Source organism: Diceros bicornis, chromosome X, assembly GCF_020826845.1.
Source record: "Diceros bicornis minor isolate mBicDic1 chromosome X, mDicBic1.mat.cur, whole genome shotgun sequence".
Lineage (NCBI taxonomy): Eukaryota > Metazoa > Chordata > Mammalia > Perissodactyla > Rhinocerotidae > Diceros > Diceros bicornis.
The window spans coordinates 92,796-109,919 of record NC_080781.1 but is presented as its reverse complement, the minus strand read 5'-3'; the positions used below and the strand labels follow the sequence as shown (position 1 = coordinate 109,919).

The 17,124-nt window shown below is 61.8% G+C and overlaps 1 protein-coding gene across 1 annotated transcript; it reads left to right on the top strand.

Annotated features, from left to right (window-relative positions):
- Window positions 1–511: 511 nt before the first annotated feature.
- On the top strand, window positions 512–13,672 carry GTPBP6 (GTP binding protein 6 (putative)). Its single transcript, XM_058535352.1, has 10 exons — window positions 512–882; window positions 5,811–5,948; window positions 6,558–6,628; window positions 6,796–6,926; window positions 7,304–7,374; window positions 8,368–8,526; window positions 10,075–10,283; window positions 12,377–12,525; window positions 12,948–13,100; window positions 13,453–13,672. Exons 1-10 carry the CDS (start codon window positions 516–518, stop codon window positions 13,574–13,576), a joined length of 1,572 nt encoding a protein of 523 aa, XP_058391335.1. The 5' UTR covers window positions 512–515; the 3' UTR covers window positions 13,577–13,672.
- The last annotated feature ends 3,452 nt before the right edge of the window (window positions 13,673–17,124 follow it).

The window sequence follows — 17,124 nt, the reverse complement described above, 5'->3', positions numbered from 1 at the left end:
GACGCACTAGGCCTCCCCAAGGGCGGATCTGGGACCCCGGGGCCGCACTTGGACCCCCAAGTCAGGATCTGGGACCCCGGGGCCGCACTCGGACCCCCAAGGCAGGATCTGGGATCCCGGGGACGCACTAGGCCTCCCCAAGGGCGGATCTGGGACCCCGGGGCCGCACTTGGACCCCCAAGGCAGAGTTCGCGACCCGGGGAACGGGACTGGACCCCCAGGACCGGACCCCGACCTGCGCGGAGGCCGAAGCCCGCCGCGGGGAGGCGCGGGGTGGGGCGCGCCCGCGGAGGTGGGGTGCGGGGCCCGCTCGCAGCGCTACCTGGCGCGGGGTCCGCCCGGATCACCCCGCCGAAGCGGAGCGCATCCCCGACGGCGGCATCCGGACACCAGCCTCCCCGGCGGACCGCGCGCGCCAATCAGGCGGCGGCGAGCACGTGACGCGGGCGGCCAATGGGGAGCCCGCACGGGAGCACGCCCCGGGGCCCCGCCCACTGCGTTCCGGCGGACGCGGGATGTGGGCCCTGCGGGCCGCCGTCCGCCCGGGGCCATGGCTCTCCCGCGTGGTCCGCCGCCGCCCGGCTCTCAGGGCCGCCGTGTCGCTGCCGCCCTGCCCGGGGCGCGCGCTCGCCGCCTTCGGCCCGGGGGGCCCCGGGGGCCTGGTGGGGCGAGGGGGCGGCGGGCGGGGCCCACGGGCGGATGGCCGGAGAAGCCGAGCGGGAGAGGAGGAGGAGGAGGAGGAGCCAGAAGATGCGGAGGAGGAGGAAGAGGAGGAGGAGGAGCTGCTGAGGAGGGACCCTCTGCTGCCGGCGGGGGCCCAGCGCGTGTGCTTGGTTCACCCTGAGGTCAAGTGGGGACCCGGGAAGCCGCAGCTGACCCGAGGTGACCGGGAGCGGAGCCGCGGGGGACGGAGCCGCGGGGGCGGAGACTTAGATGGGCGGGGCTGTGGGCGGGACTCCGAAGGCTGGCACTCATAGGGCGGGGAGGCTCCGGGGGCGGGGCTTATGGGGGCGGAGACACCCCCCCCGAGGGCTGGCGCTCATAGGGCGCAGTGGCTGAGGGGCGGGGCTTCTGGGGGCGGAGAGTCCGAGTGCTGGCACTCATAGGGCAGGGAGGCCGAGGGGGCGGGGATTCGGGGCGGAGACTTCGAGGGGCGGGGCTTCGAGGGCTGGAACTCGTATGGGGGACTCGGGGGCTGGGCTTTGGGGCGGGGCTCGGAGGGCTGAGCAGAACCCGCTGCATCCCGGTTGCCCCCAAACCTGCCCCCGGGCCAGCGTGAAGCAGCCTCAGCCCCTGCTGCCTCGTCTTGAAGTTCTTCCTGATTTGGGGTGGGGGCGCGCCTTCCCCTTGCGCGCAGCAGCTCCTGGGCCCTCTCCGCTTTCCGCCTGCGCTCCTGGTCCAGCCCCGTCTGCTCTCCCTCTCCTCCGGCCTGTAGTGTTGTCTCCTTGTCCCCATCTTCGAAGGAAGAGAATCTCACAAAACTCCAAAACCTCTGTGCACGGTGTGTGTCACAAGCCTTAGTCTTTTATGGGCGAGCATTTTCATTCTGTCATCACTGAACACTAAACAAAGATCGTGCCCAAAAACGTTCAACGTACTCTTTATGCAAACTGTGAAGAAACAGCAGACCCTTGGCAGCCGCCCCTGAGAAGCTGCCTACCCTGAGAAGCTGCCTCCCCAGGACATTCATCATCAGCCATTCAGTGGCAGCCCGCTGGGCCTGCACCGTGGAGGCAAGGGGACAGCCGGGGGGACAGCAGACACAGCGGGCAGAAGCCCCGCTGGGGCCTAAGCGCTAAGGGCGGGCAGGGAGAGGAAGGCGGTTAGGAGCTTACCCCCTCTCAGCAGGGTGGTCCTGCCTGACCCGGGAAGACCAGACCCCGAGGTGGAGGGAGCAGCAAACAGGTGGCTGGGGGCAGTGTGCAGAGGCGGGGCCTCATGGGAGCACGTCCCGGGGTCCCCCAGGACCCCTGACAGCTGGCTGCTGGGGGGCGGTTGGAGCCGAGTCACTCCCGATCCTGTAGGCCACGTCAGGACGTGGGTTTTGACGAGTGCACTGGGTGTTGAGCAGAGGAGGCACCCGATGGGGTGGGGTTCTTTTTATTCTCTTCCTCTTCTCCCTTTTGTTAGAGCTTTACTGAGATGCGGTTCACACGGCATACAGTTAACCATTCTGAAGGCACAGTCCAGTAGCAGCACATCAGTCTTGTGCAGCCACGCCTCTGTCTAGTTCCAGAACACTTTCCACACTCCAGAAGCAGACCCTGTGCCCTTAGTAGCAGACCCTGCCCACGCTCCCCCACCCAGGCCCTGGCAGCCACTGGTCTGCTGGCTGCCCCTGTGGATTTGCCGTGCTGGACATTTCATCTAAGTGCAGTCGGACGGGCTGTGGTCTTTTGTGTCTGGCTTCTCTCGCTGACATGTTTTCGAGGTTCATCTATGTTCTAGCTGTGTCAGTGCTTCGTTCTTTTTTTTCTTAAAGACTTTTTTAAGAGCAGTTTTAGTTTCACAGCAAAATTGAGAGGAAGGTACAGAGACTTCCCATAGACCTTCTGCCCCCCACACAGCCTCCCCCATGATCAATATCGCCCACCACACGGTGCATTTGTCACAATTGATGAACCTCCGTTGACACATCATGGTCACCCAGAGTCCGTAGTTTCCCTTAGGGCTCACTCTTGGTGCTGTACATTCTGGGGGTTTGGACAGATGTGTGATAACATGCATCCACCATTAGCGTACCACACAGAATAGTCTCACTGCCCTAAAAGTCCTCTGTGCTCCTCCTCCTCATCCTTCACTGCCCCCCTCCCTCCCCCAACCCCTGGCAACCATGGATCTTTGTAATGTTTCCATAGTTTTGCCTTTGTTCAGAGTGCATAGAGTTGGAATCATATACTATGCAGCCTTTTCAGATTGGCTCTTTCCACTTAGTAACGTGCATTTAAGTTCCTGCACATCTTTTCATGGCTTGATAGCTCTTTTTTTTTTTTAGTGCTAATAATATTCCATTGTCTGGATGGACCGTGGTTTGCTTATGCATTCACCCACTGCAGGACACCGTGGTTGCTTCTGAGCTGCTATAAACATCCCTGTGCAGGTTTTCGTGTGGACACAAGGTTTCAGCTCGTTTGGGTAAATCCCAGGATCGTATGGTGAGAGTATGTGTAGTTTTGTACGAGACTGCCACACTGTCTTCCAGAGTGGCTGTGCCATCTTGCATTCCCACCAGCAAAGAATAAGAGTTCCTGTCGCTCCACATCCTCACCAGCATTTGGTGTCCTCAGTGTTCTGGATTTTGGCCACTCTAATCGGTGTGTGGTGGTGTCTCATCGTTGTTGTGATTTGCGTTTCCCTGACGACGACATAAGATGAGGAGCGTCTTTTCACGTGCTTAGTTTCCAGCAGTATGTCTTGTTTGGTGAGGTGTCTGTTCAGCTCTTTGGCCCATTGTTTAATCAAGTTGTTTTCTTATTATTGAGTTTTGAGAGTTCCTTGTATATTTTGGAGAAGACTCCTTTATCAGATGTGTCTGCAGATATTTTCTCCCAGTCTGTGTCTTGACTTCTCTCTCCACAACATCTTCCACAGACGGAAGTGTTTAGTTTCCACTACTGTCATATCCTCAAGCTCAGAGATTTTTTCCTCAGCCACGCCCAGCCTGCTAGCAAGCCCGTCAAAGGCACTCTTCATTCCTGTTGCACTGCTTTGACCTTGAGCATTTCCTTTTGGTTCTGTTTTAGGGTTTCCATCTCTCTGCTCACGTTGCCCATGTTTTCTAGCCTGCTGTCTACTTTATCACGCATATCAGTCACAGTTGTGTTAATTCCCAGTCTGATAGCTCCCACATACCTGCCACGTCTGAGTGTGGTTCTCACGCTCGCCTCTGTCTGCACATTGCGTCTTTTGCTTTCTGGTGGGACTAATTTTTTCTTGGTAGCCGGGCGTGATGAACCAGGTAAAAGGAACTGCAGTACATGGGCCTTAGTGATGTGGTGAGCGGGGAGGGGAAGGATTCTCTAGTCCTGTTTAGGTCTCAGTCTTGCAGTGGCCTGAGCCGCTGGGCTGTGAAACTCACAGTGCTTCTCGGTTTTCTTTTCCACGGAGCGGGTGCCCAGGGTGAGGAGGTGGGGTCTGACGCAGCCTTTTGACCAGACCCCAGGCTGGTGGCTGTGGGAGTGGCCTGAAGGAGCAGGGAGGGTGCGCAGTGACCCCCGGTGGAGCTGAGACGGCCCCATGGAGGTCGGGAAAGACAGCACCTGCAGGGTTTGCTGATGGGCCATGGGGCACGTCAGGGATGACCCCAAGGGCCTGACATGAGCGACCAGGAGGGTGGGGGTGGGGAAGACCGGCGGGGCCCATCAGGAGTCAAACCCCAGAAGATCATACCTCCCCTCAGCCCAGAGGATGGGGGACCCTGCCTCCCCACAGCCAAGGGGATGGGGGACCCTGCCTCCCCATGGCACAGAGAATGGAGAACTCCCCCCACAGCACAGAGGATGGGGGACCCTGCCCCCCACTGAGCAGAGCTTGAGAACCCCGCCCCGTGGTCTTGGATCCTGACCTGGAGCCTGGCTCGTACTCACCAGCCTTGTCACTCCCATCCTCCTCTCCTGCCTCAGTTTCCTCACTGTGCCGTGAGCTCTGAGGAGGGTGAAGTGACCTAGCATTCACAAGGCTGCCCCAAAGACAGCAGCACCCAGAGTTGCTGAGTGGGGATAACAGAGCAGAAGGCACAGGAATGACAGGGCGGCTCCTCTGTGAGCTTCTGCTGCAAGGGGCAGCCTTATGGACGGGGCTGGGGGCCGTGGGGAGAGGGCCGTCTGGTTGTGAAGTGGGAGGGATTAGGGCGGGAACGGCTCAGGAGGGAGGCCCACCTCACTTGGGGCTCAGGGAGCACCAACTACGCGTCTAATGAGAAAACTCACCCGGAGGCCTGCTGAGCTGTCCTCCCCGGTCACAGCCCCCAGGCTCCCATCCCCTCTAGACCCCGTCTCAGCCCCATCCCCCACAGTCAGGGCTCAAAGCCCCAGGACGCGTTGGTGCCTGTGGTCCGTGAGCACAGCGTCTTGGGCTGCCCTGCACCATCTTCCTCCTCAGGAGTGACTGTCAGAAGGAGAACCTGTGATCGGGCAGCTCTTACGTGATTGGTCCTCAACCCCACGGCCCGGCCCAGGCCCCCTAGTGCCCTCGGCTCCTGTCACTGGGCACCTCCTGTCACCGCCTGGGCCACTCCTGGAGCCTTCCCCATGCCCCTTACCCCGTCCCACACTTCATCCTCTCTGTTGGTGGCCGTGGGCCCTGCGTGGATGCTGTCTTCCCCGTGCCAGGCTCAGCAAAGGCAGCCTCTGGGGCCAGGCTGGCACCAGTGTCTGGGAACGCCTGCTCCTCACCCACGGGGGCTCACAGCCACCCTCGGGGAGTCTGGCAGCTTCCCTGGGCCCTCAGGGGCCACCTCACAGGAGATGCCATGGAGTGGGTCACAGCAGACCACGGGCTCACTGAGCAGACGTCTGTCACCAAGCGTGATGCCAATGTGAGGAGGGGCTGTCCTTGCATCCTGCTCGGCTCCGGCGCCCCCTCCCGCTCCCCTCGCCTCTGTCCTCCCCTGCCTGCCACTTGTGCCTAAAAGAACAGTTGTGTTTCAGAACAGATGCCGATGTGGTGCTGTCGCAGAGGACCTCCACACAAGCATAGGCAGCCACCCCGGCCTGGCGATCTGGCCAGGGTGCACCGGGCAGGGCCGGATGGGGCCCGGGGCCGACCCCACAGGGATGCGTCCCTCACACTGTCCCCATCTCTCCCCAAAGCCGAGTGGCAAGTGGCGGAGGCAAAAGCGCTGGTCCACACGCTGGACAACTGGTCGGTGGTGGAGACGATGGTGGTGCCCACGAAGACGCCCGACAGGAAGCTCATCTTCGGCAAAGGGACCTTGGAGCACCTGACAGGTGGGTCCAGCACACGTGTTCCCGTCCCCTCCTGTCCTCTCTTCCTCCCCAGAGTAACGGAACGACAGTGGGGCTGTCTGGGGCAGATGGAGGCAGCCTCACGGGAACCTGGGGAAAGCCGCCACCCGGACCAGAACCTCAGTGAGGCCCTGGGGGCACCGTCGGGACAGTTTAGAGGAGGGTGGAAGCTGCCTTGTGGCCCGCAGCCCAGCCCACCCTCCTTCCAGGCTGCATGCCACCTGCTCTCAGCGCCCCATGCTGTGGGGCCTGCATGTAAATCAAGCCCTCCATGGCCCCCCGACAGTCCCCACCCTAAACCCCTGTCGGTTCGCAGTTCAGAGCAGCGAGCCCTGTAGACGTGCAGAGGGAGCATGCTCACCGCCCATCTGTGTCACCCCGAGTCTTAGATGCGGGGTTGTGTGACCTCCGTGTGCGTAGCCCCACACCCCTGAAGATGGACCCTGTCCGACCCCTCTCCCACCTCCCGACCTCCCGAGTACTGTGCCCAGACTCGGGGATGTCCGTGAACACAGCCAACGACATGCAGGTTGGTCCCGCGACACGTCCGTGGGAGGGCAGACCTGTGATGGGTCCTTCTCTTTCCCCTAGAGAGAATTAGAGGATCGCCTGAGATCACAGCCGTCTTTCTGAACGTGGAGAGGATGGGCACGCCCACCAAGGTACCTTGTGATCTCAGCGGGCTGAGGGAGTCGGGTCAGCCTCCCGCCACGCGGGGCAGACAAGGGCACAGGATCTGGGGACAGCGTCATGTCCACCCAAGCCTGAGGTCCCGCAATGGGCCTGGCGTCCCATGCAGATCCCTCGCTTGCGCTCCCTCCTTTTCCAGAAAGAACTGGAAGCCGCCTGGGGCGTGCAGGTGTTCGACCGGTTCACGGTGGTTCTCCACATCTTCCGCTGCAACGCCCGGACCAAGGAGGCCCGGCTTCAGGTGGCGCTGGCCGAGCTCCCCCTCCTCAGGTACTCGGAGGGCACCAGGTCTTGGGACAGACATGGGACCCCCTTCTCGTGTTCGTGAGTTTGACCGGTGCCCGGGTGCAGTAAGGACAGAGCGTGGCTGGCTGCGCCCGCCTGGACATTGTAGCTTGTCAGGTGTCTGAGCAGCACCCCCGCCAGGCACGTCCCCCCCATGAGGACCTGCATTCCGTTGTGGGACCTCCGTCTCCGACGGTGAAGGCCCACGTGGAGGGAGGACCCCGGTGCGCTCAGTGTCCCCACACAGAGGCCCCACCCGAGTTGTGTCCTGCCCTCACCTCGGTCGTGTCGGGCCTGCTCCGCTTCAGCTGGATGGGCAGGTGCGTCGGCCCCGTCTACTGACCTGCCCCCTTCCACGCCAGGTCCAGCCTGAGAAACGACACTGCCAGCCTGGACGGACGAGCAGGGGGCTCGCGCTACATCATGGGGTCAGGTAATGTGTCCCCGGTCTTGTCACGGGTTGTCACATGACAAGGGGGTTGTCACGGAAGCCACCCCTAGGAAGGGACGACGTCCCCGAAAGATGTTGATGGGGCGAGGGCTGCACGTGGGCCTCGCCTCTTGTCACATTCAAACCTACAAGGGAGCGAGGTGGTCCCCTGGGGTGGCCGTGACAAAGGACCACAAAGCTGGGGACCTAAACCCCAGGAATTCATCCTCCCCCATCCTGGAGACCGGATGTCTGAGATGAAGGGGTCACAGGGCCGTGCTCCCTCCAGAGGGTTCAGGGGAGGGTCCTTCCTGCCTCTTCCAGCTTCTGGGGCTCCAGGCGTCCCTGGGCTGGTGGCCGCCTCCCTCCCGTCTCTGCCTCCGTCTCCACGTGGCTTCTCCTCTGTGTCTGTGTCTCCTCTTCTGTCTCTGATGAGGACACTGTCATTGGATTTAGGGCCACCCTCCTCCAGGACGCCCTCATCTCCATCCTTCACTCAATCACATCTGCAAAGATCCTGTTTCCTGATAAGCTCCCCTTCCCAGGTCCTGGGGGTCAGGACGTGGACAGACCTTTGGGGCACCTCTCAGTCCCCTGTGGAAATCATGGGGGGCTCTCCTTCTGAGGCTTCCACCCTAGGCTCTTACTTCCTCGCCAGTAAAGGGGAGCCCAGGTGACCTCAGAGGGCAGAAGTCAGAGGTGAGGCCGCCTTCCACTGGGCGGAGCCGTCTCTCAGAGGGGGAAGGTGTCGGGGTGGCAGCAGCCAGGGGGAGCAGGCTAGGAGGGTCGCCGCGGCCTAAGTGTACCCCTGTCCACGTCCCCCATGCCACACCCCCGTGGCCCAAGCACATGCCTGTCCACATGCCCCACGCCCCACCCCGTGGTACAGTCTGCTCGCTTGTCCACGTCCCCCACGCCCCACCCCGTGGTGCATTTGCTCTTGTGTCTTCTTCCTCCCATGTCTGCGCACTGACTCACCACCATGGGTGTTTTTAGGAGAATCCTTCGTGCAGGTGCAACAGCGTCTCTTCAAGGAGAAGGAGATGAAGATCCGGAAGGCCCTGGAGAGACTCAGGAAGAAGCGGCACCTCCTGGGGACACAGCGCAGGCGGCGGGAGTTCCCCGTGATCTCCGTGGTGGGCTACACCAACTGCGGTGAGCACAGGTCCAGGGTGGGACGCGGGTCCTCCCGCCCTGGTGCCGGGCTGCTGTATTTGAGGGAAATCTGCAAACACGACAACCTGCAGGGTCCACCGAGAGAGAGCCGATAATGAGAACACACCACAAAGTGTGAACCACGTGTCCACAGCTTTTCGGGGTCCACGGACCCCTGTCAAGTCACTAATGTGTCCATTGAGTATCAGACAGTGGCCAGACACCCTTTTGTTATGGATGTTTCCCAACTCTGAGCAATAGAAAAAAATTGACATTTTTAGTCCATTTACAGTAGACGTGCTCTTAGAAGATAAAGGCAATTCAGATTTTATAGACTGTCACTTCACGTACGTTTTAAGGTTTATCTGAACATGCCTGTGAAGTGGAGTCTTATGTAGGAGACAGAACCTTGGGTTTCTTTCCGAGTCACAAAGCCTTGGAGTGACAGGCACCCTTAGAGGAATGAAGAGCACCCCAAGTTCACCTCTTCACCTTCGTTATTCACTCGGCAAGTGTTTGCTGAGCTCCTGTGCGGTCCAGCCCCCTCTGTGAGCTTGGAAAATACCGACATGATGCGACCAGCTCCACATCCTCAAGGAGCTTATGGTCTGCGTCCAAAAGAGGAGGGTAACTTCCCACAAAACCTGGAACAAGAGGCTGTGGGTACATCTAGGCTTAAAACAATCATAAATGTGTAAATTCATACCTTTAGGAAATCTAGAATACTCCTGCCCGGCTGTGCCGGACAAATAGCTGTGGGCATCTTCGTCATGGGCAAAGCCATTCTCTATTTCTGAGATGAGATGACGTGTCCCCCAGCCAGGGTGCTTGGTGTCCTGTGACGTGTGTGGTGAACGTGCCCATGTGTCGAGGCTGAGCTGTCCAAGCTGGTCAGCCCAGGACAGAAATCACCCCCACCTTCTGGTCGACCTTTGGCGGGATTGAAGCCAGTGGCCACCAATAGGCCCCCGCTGGGCAGCCAGTTACTGGTGTGAGCCCTGGACACTGGGGTCAGGTGGACAGAGAGGTCCATTTTGTCAGGAAGGCCGAGCAGAGGGGATGTCCTCTGGGGCCACCTGAGGCACACAGCCCCTGCCTGTCTACACCACCCCGCTCCATCTACACCAGCGCCCTCCGTCTACACGGACACCCAGCCCAGCTCACGCACACACTGTTCACGCCCTGACTCGGTCATCACCCTTCATCTCCGCCATCGCTCTCCCCCTCCGTCTACACCAGTGCCCTCCGTCTACACGGACACCCAGCCCAGCTCACACACACACTGTTCACGCCCTGACTTGATCATCACCCTTCATCTCCGCCATCGCTCTCCCCCTCCATCTACACCAGTGTCCTCCGTCTACACGGACACCCAGCCCAGCTCACACACACACTGTTCACGCCCTGACTCGGTCATCACCCTTCATCTCCACCATCACTCTCCCCCTGCGTCTACACCGTTGGACCAGCCTGGGGCCAGCAGTGGGCGGAGGGAGCCGTGTGAGGAGGGCTCTCGTGTAGCGTGTCCCCTTGGGACCCAACTTCCAGGAAAAACCACGTTGGTGAAGGCGCTCACAGGCGACGCCGCCATCCAGCCCCGGGATCAGCTGTTCGCCACCCTGGATGTCACGGCCCACGCGGGGTTGCTGCCCTGCCACATGACTGTCATCTACGTGGACACCATCGGCTTCCTCTCCCAGCTGCCCCATGGCCTGATCGAGTCCTTCTCCGCCACCCTGCAAGACGTGGCCCACTCGGTGAGTGTGCGGTGGTCCGGGGCCAGGTTACCCTGATGACAAGCATAGTGGGGGGCCAGGTCCTCTCAAACACTATGTAACCAGGGAGCAAGTTCCCTCAACACCAAACTACCCAGAGCCGGGTCCCCTCCAACACGACATCACTGGGGGCTGGGTCCCCCAGTGCAGGACACAACCAGGGCCTGAGTCCCCTTGCTCAGAACACAATCAGGCGCCGGGTCCCCTCACACAGGACACAACCAGCGGCCGGGTCCCCCAGTGCAGGACACAACCAGGGGCCGGGTCCCCTCACACAGGACACAACCAGGGGCCGGGTCCCCCAGTGCAAGACACAACCGGGGGCCGGGTCCCCTCACACAGGACACACCGGGGGCCGGGTCCCCCAGTGCAGGACACAACCAGGGGCCGGGTCCCCTCACACAGGACACAACCAGGGGCTGGGTCCCCCAGTGCAGGACACAACCGGGGGCCGGGTCCCCTCACACAGGACACACCGGGGGCCAGGTCCCCCAGTGCAGGACACAACCAGGGGCCGGGTCCCCCAGTGCAAGACACAACCGGAGGCCGGGTCCCCTCACACAGGATACAACCGGGGGCTGGGTTCTCTCATGCAGGACATAACCCGGGCCCAGGTCTCCTCATGCGGGATGTCACCCCAGAGGGGCCTGGTCCCTCAGCCCCTTCAGGAGCTGGCACCCAACCCCCCCTGAGTTTGGCCCTGCCCTGTGACCCCTTCCAAGAGTAAACATGGCAGAGAGGAAGGAGCCACCGTCCAGGGCAACCTGGACCGCCCCTCAGCAGCGATCCATCAGGTCAGCTTGTGCGTGGAGCCTTGTGAGGTGATGAGGACACATTCCCTGTGGTCTTGCACCAAAACCATAGCCCTGTGTAAATGTGAGGGAAACCCAGACAAGCGCAGCGGAGGGCATCCCGCAGAATGCCCGTCCAGCACTCAAGAGTCACCGCCCTGCGGGGCCCAGGGAGACGCGACGACCACGTGTGGTAGGGTGTTGGATGGCGTCCGGGATGCAAGGCTCGTGGGGGTGGGACTAGTGAAGTCTGAACAGGGCCTGGGGTCTAGTCACGAGATGTACCCCTGTCAGCCCCTCGTTTGTGACAGGCGCCCCTGTAACGTCAGAGGCGCCAACAGCAGATGGGGCGAGGGCCACGTGAAACCCTCTGCACCGTCTTTACAGGCTTCCTGAAATCCAAAACTTCTGACATAAAACATTCATAAGAAAAATTTAAGTTCAGCTCCCAGAAGAAAACAGAACCCAGAAGTGAATACCCCAAAAGATAAACAGCACCTTTTTCCAGCGGCAGAATCACATGCAGCTTTCTCCTTCTTCTTTTCTGTATTTTCCAAATTTCGTGGAAGGAACCTACTTCTTTTTTTTTCTGTGTGTGAGGAAGACTGGCCCTGAGCTAACATCCGTGCCCATCTTCCTCTACTATATGTGGGACGCCGCCACAGCATGGCCTGACAAGCGGTGGGTCGGTGTGCGCCCGGGATCCGAACCCGGGCCGCCAGCAGCGGACCGTGTGCACTTAACCGCTACGCCACGGGGCCGGCCCCAGGAACCTACTTCTAAAACGTTTAAAATTAGGGAAGAAAGCATTCTTAAAAATGTGAAATAACATAAGCTTTTTCTTTTAAGATTTCACAGAGGGGTGAAACAGCCAAAGCTTTAAGTGAAGCCCCTGGTGGTGGGGCTGGTGGCGGTCGGTCACAGCTGGTCGCAGCCTCGTTGCGAGTCTGGGGGTGCAGAGCCGGTCCCTGTGGGGTGGCGGGAGGCGATGGGGGTGCCCGTCCAGGTGTGGGAGGAGGAGGGGCCTGGCTGGGGCAGGACCTGAGTGAGGGGCGCTGGGTGGGCCTCAGTGCATCACGGCCCAGCTGTGGTCTCGGGGAGCCCCCGCCCTCGGGTCCCACCCACCCCCACCAGGTCGGGGGCACTGCGTGGGGGCATCTCCCATCCCCCCCGGGCATGCGGTGCCCGTCGGAGCCCCGGTCCGGGGCCTGGGTGGCGGCTCCCGTGGGGCCGGGGACCGGTGTCCCCAAAGCTGTCCGACCCCCCGGCCCGTCTGGTCCTCAGGATCTGATCGTCCACGTGAGGGACGTGAGCCATCCCGAGACCGAGCTGCAGAAGGCCAGCGTTCTGTCCACTCTGCGGGGCCTGCGCCTGCCCGCGCGGCTCCTGGACTCCGTGGTGGAGGTCCACAACAAGGCGGACCGGGTGCCCGGGTGAGTGGAGCGCGGCCGCCCCGCCCGCCGAGCCTCTCTTTCCGGGCCGGCCGCCTGGGCCTGCTGAGGAGCCGCTGCTTGGCTCCTGGGCCGGGGCGAGGGCGCCTCCCACGCGGCGGCTCGTCTCCTGCCTGCAGGAGGAAAAGGGGTCAGGGCGCCCTGTGGCACCTGCTGTCACATGCCTTCAGCTCCACGTGCTCGCCGTGCCCCCAGAGCGGTGCATTTTGGGGTGTTCTGAGCCCTTCAGCCCTGCACCCCCATATTTCACCCCAGCCTTCTCGTTCCTCTTCCCTTGTCTTCCCGTAGGGTGGGGCCCTGCCCTCTCCCGGGACGGACCGAGACGCTCACAGTCGGGGCCCCTGGGCGGGTGGGACCCCCTCACTCAGTGGCCCCTCGACTGAGCGGTCTGCCGGCCCCCACAGGTACAGCCCCGCGGAGCCGCACGCCCTGGCCGTGTCCGCCCTGCTGGGCCAGGGGCTCGAGGAGCTGAAAGCCCGGCTGGAAGACGCCGTCTTGAGAGCGACGGGGAGACGGGTCCTCACGCTCCGCGTCCGGCTGGCGGGGCCGCAGCTGAGGTGTGTCAGCCCGGCGGGGGCGGGGGGCCCTTCACGTGTGGAGGAGCCGGGGAGGCGCCAGGAGCGCAGAGGGGCTGCGTGTTTCTGAGCGGCCGGCGTGGCTGCAGCCGATCGGAGTGAATTCCTCAGGCGCAGCACCAGGCCCATGCGCACCCGTGGACATTCCAGTAACAACAACTCCCCCCCAGTAAGAGCGACTCCCCGGTATAACGACCCCCACCAGTAATGGCGAGCCCCACCAGTAATGCAGGAGCTCGGGGGGGCGGGGCGGGGGGCTGCGGCCCTCGGGGTGCAGGGTCACCGTGAGCACGTTAGGTCCTCACCAGTGTCGCATCGCGCGCCTCCCCCGCAGCTGGCTGCACCGCGAGGCCACCGTGCAGGACGTGGAGGTGTTCCCCGAGGCGGGGGCCGCCGACGTGAAGGTCATCATGAGCAGCTCCGCTTACGGCAAATTCAGGAAGCTTTTTCCAGGGTGACAGGACGCGGAGGCCGGGGGGACCGCACCGTGTCAGCCCGAGGATGAAGCGGGCACCACCTCGAGGCCTCCCCCACCTCGGGGGGCCTCCCCCACCTCGGGGCCTCCCCCACCTCGGCGGGCCCTGCGATTGCTGCTCTTGACTGCGGGGGCCTGGTGGCCGCCCGAGCCTGCCGTTGGATGGCGCGGCTCTGAGCCGTTCCAGGTCCACAGTCGCGCGGCCTGTGGACGGACCGCCCTGCCAGAATGTGCCAGCTACCAGATATGTAAAACTTTGCTCTTGTGTTTGTAAACCAGCCTTTCTGGCTCTTCCGTGCGCCGGCCGCCCTGCAGAAGTGCTGCAGACAGTGGCTGGTTAAGGAAGCAGGTGCAATTTCTCCATCCGCTGTGTTTCCACAGGTTCACAGCTGCCAGGTCTAGCTTTCCCCACGGCAGTGTCGTGGAAATAAACTCTCCTGGCGACCTAGAAACCTCCCCACAAAGGTAGAGGAGAAAGAACACGTTTTGTCACAAACAGGCAGGAAACTAGAACGTGATGTGCATCACAGGCAGCTGCTGTGAGATGCAGAGGCGGGAGGAACCTCACTTTTATACCGCCAGGCAGATGCAGCCCGTCACACATGTTCACTGTCTTTATCCAGAAGAAAAAGAAAGCTGCTCCCATCTTTTTGACAAGCAGGAGCTTCACTCTTGGAGAAAAACTCCCCCAGAGCCAGGAGGCAAGACCCCCTTCCTGACGCTCCGGGGCCCCAAGACTCACATTCCTGGGCTGCCAAACTGGTGGGACGCCCTTCAGCTTTTAAGGAGATTTGCATACATTTCAGGGAGACCAGGAAACCGCACAATTCTAAGTTTTCTGAAGGGATGTTAATGGGGGGGATCTCTTTCCCTTTGAGCAACAGGAAGATGTTTTCCTTAGATTTGTGTACATCCTTAGGGTGGTGAGTGTTTTCTGAGTTGTCCCCAAATTTCAGCATTCGGAGATAACTGAAAAAAAATCTCTACCCCTTCTGGACAAGCAGATGAATGGGTGTGTGTGAACTTTCCTAAAGACGGAAGCACTTTCCTTTATATGACTTCATTATCCACACACTGTTATACACACGCGGACCCACGGGCCCCGCTGCCCCCGGGCTCCTCCCTCAGTACCTGATCCCACACAGACCTTCCCAAACCTGACGTCCTAACTGTGCCATCCTGTGGGTTCTGAATGTGGGTAGTGTGGTACACAGAATAACGTCCCCAAAGACATCCATGTCCTGATCACCGTGTGGTAGAATAATGTCCCCAAAGACGTCCATGTCCTGATCCCCGTGTGGTACACAGAATAATGTCCCCAAAGACATCCATGTCCTGATCCCCATGTGTTGGACAGAATAATGTCCCCAAAGACGTCCATGTCCTGATCCCTGTGTGGTGGACAGAATAATGTCCCCAAAGACGTCCATGTCCTGATCCCTGTGTGGTGGACAGAATAATGTCCCCAAAGACGTCCATGTCCTAATACCTATGTGGTACACAGAATGATGTCCCCAAAGACGTCCACATCCTAATCCCCGTGTGGTAGACAATAATATTCCCAAGGACGTTCACGTCCTCATCTCCAGAATCTGAGTGGTGAAAGGAATTACAGATGTGAAGTCTCGGATCCTGCGATGGAGTTGATCCTAGATGACCCGGGTGGCCCACCCTCAGAAGGGTCCATATAATCAGGAGGCAGAGTCCGAGGATGAGAGCACAGCACCCGAGGTTGGAGTCAGGAAGCTCTGAGGTAGCTGAGCATCTGGCTGTGCAGATGGAGGAGGGCCCTCAGACGAGGCGTGGACGCCTCCAGAAGCTGGAAGGACAAGGACACATTCCCCCCTGGAGCCCCGGAGGGACCGGCCGTGCCCACAGGGGGCTTTTAGCCCCGGGAGACCCCCGTCTGCCTCCTGACCTGCAGCCCTGTCAGGATGCACGTGTGGTTTGAAGCCAGCGCGGTCGTCTGTCACAGCCGCCCCGGCACACCCACACTTGTGGGCTCGAGTGCAGAGCAGACAGGACAGGAGTCTGTGAGCCGCCGAGGGAGGGACAGACCTGCCTGTGGCGCCCCGAGAGGAGGCGGGCTCCAGGCCCAGGCTGAGTGCGGAGCTGGGACGAGGCCCACTCTGGTCCGGCACGGGGGGTGAGGAAGGGCACGCGCTGGGTGGCCCGGGCCTGGCCCCACGGGAGCAGAGCCACGGCCTCCTCTAGGACAGGTGAGCAGGCCAGGAGACCAGCCAGCCCTGGCCTCATGCATCTGCTCCTCCAGCCTGTCTGCTTCCTTCAGCTCAGCCCCGGGGATTCGCTCCTACAGGGTCCCCGAGGCCCAGGGGGCTTTGAAGAGACCCGGTGGGCAGGGTGCATCCTGCTTGGCCCCCCAGGCTCCCGAGGTCCAGCGCAGTCCACCTGCCAGCCTGTGGCTGCCCTGGGTGTGAGCCCCGCACGGTCCCGGGGGCTCCTTCGCCCGTTCCCTCCGCCCGTCCCCGTGTGCCAGGCCCCGACTTCCTCCCCGTCCAGCCTCCAGGCTCCTGTCTGCTCCACCCCACCTCCTCCCCATCTGGGAGACACAGGCAGGGCTCTGGGGGAGGTTCTGGCCTCTGGTCCCCTCACTCTCCTCCCAGGACCCCCCGCCTGTTCCTGGGGTCCCCGGCCCACCCCAGAGGCCCCACCCCAGGGACTCAGAGGGGAGGAGATCTCAGCCCAGGGCTCCTCAGGCTCAGCCTGGGGACTGCAGGGTCCAGACACTCACTGCGGGAGCTCAGAGCGGGGCCTCGAGGAGGAGGATGAGGCGGGGGTCTCGGGGGCCGCAGGAGAGGGCTGGGGCTTTTGAGGGCCCCAGGAGGGAGGGCTAGGGTCTCATGGGGGCCTGAAAAGAGGGCTTGGGGGGTCTCAGGGGCCCCAGGGGAGCGCCAGGAATCACTGGGAGTCCCAAGAGAGGGCCGAGGGAGACAGAGGGGCCTAGGAGAGGGCAGGGGGACTCGGGGGCACAGAAGAGGGCCTGGGGTCTCAGGGAGCCCCAGGAGAGAGCCAGTGGGGGCCTCAGGGGCCTCTGGAGAGGGATGGGGGTGTCAGGGGGCCCCAGACGAGAGTCAGGGCACTCAGGGGGCCCAGGAGAGGGTAGGGGGTTTCAGGGGGCCATAAGAGAGGGCCGGGGGTCTCTGGGAGCCCCAGGAGAGGGCCAGGGGTCTCAGGGGGCCCCAGAAAAGACCAGGGGTCCAGGAGAGAGGGTGTCAGAGATCACATGGAGTTGGGACAGATACAAGACCGCCCCCTACCCCCATCCATACTCCCACTCCCCCCCAGCACCCAGACTCTCCTGAGACCCCTCTGTCTGCAGACGGGCTTCTCCCCTCTCCATTCCAGGGTCCCCCGTGCACAGAGGAGCCGGGGCCCCGAGAACTAACCCGTGTGGGCGTGGGGGAGGCCGCCGTCAGAGGAAGGGTTCAGGCCGGGCAGACCCCAGGGTGGCCCCCCAACGTGTGTGCCGCGGGACGGCACAGAGACGGCACAGAGAGAGCAGAGACGCAG

Coding starts and splice junctions, on each gene's coding strand:
- GTPBP6 (XM_058535352.1), top strand. CDS start 516: ATGTGGGCCCTGCGGGCCGCCGTCCGCCCGGGGCCATGGCTCTCCCGC. Junction 6,927..7,303: donor GCCGAGCTCCCCCTCCTCAG/GTACTCGGAGGG, acceptor CTTCCACGCCAG/GTCCAGCCTGAGAAACGACA. Junction 7,375..8,367: donor GCGCTACATCATGGGGTCAG/GTAATGTGTCCC, acceptor GGGTGTTTTTAG/GAGAATCCTTCGTGCAGGTG.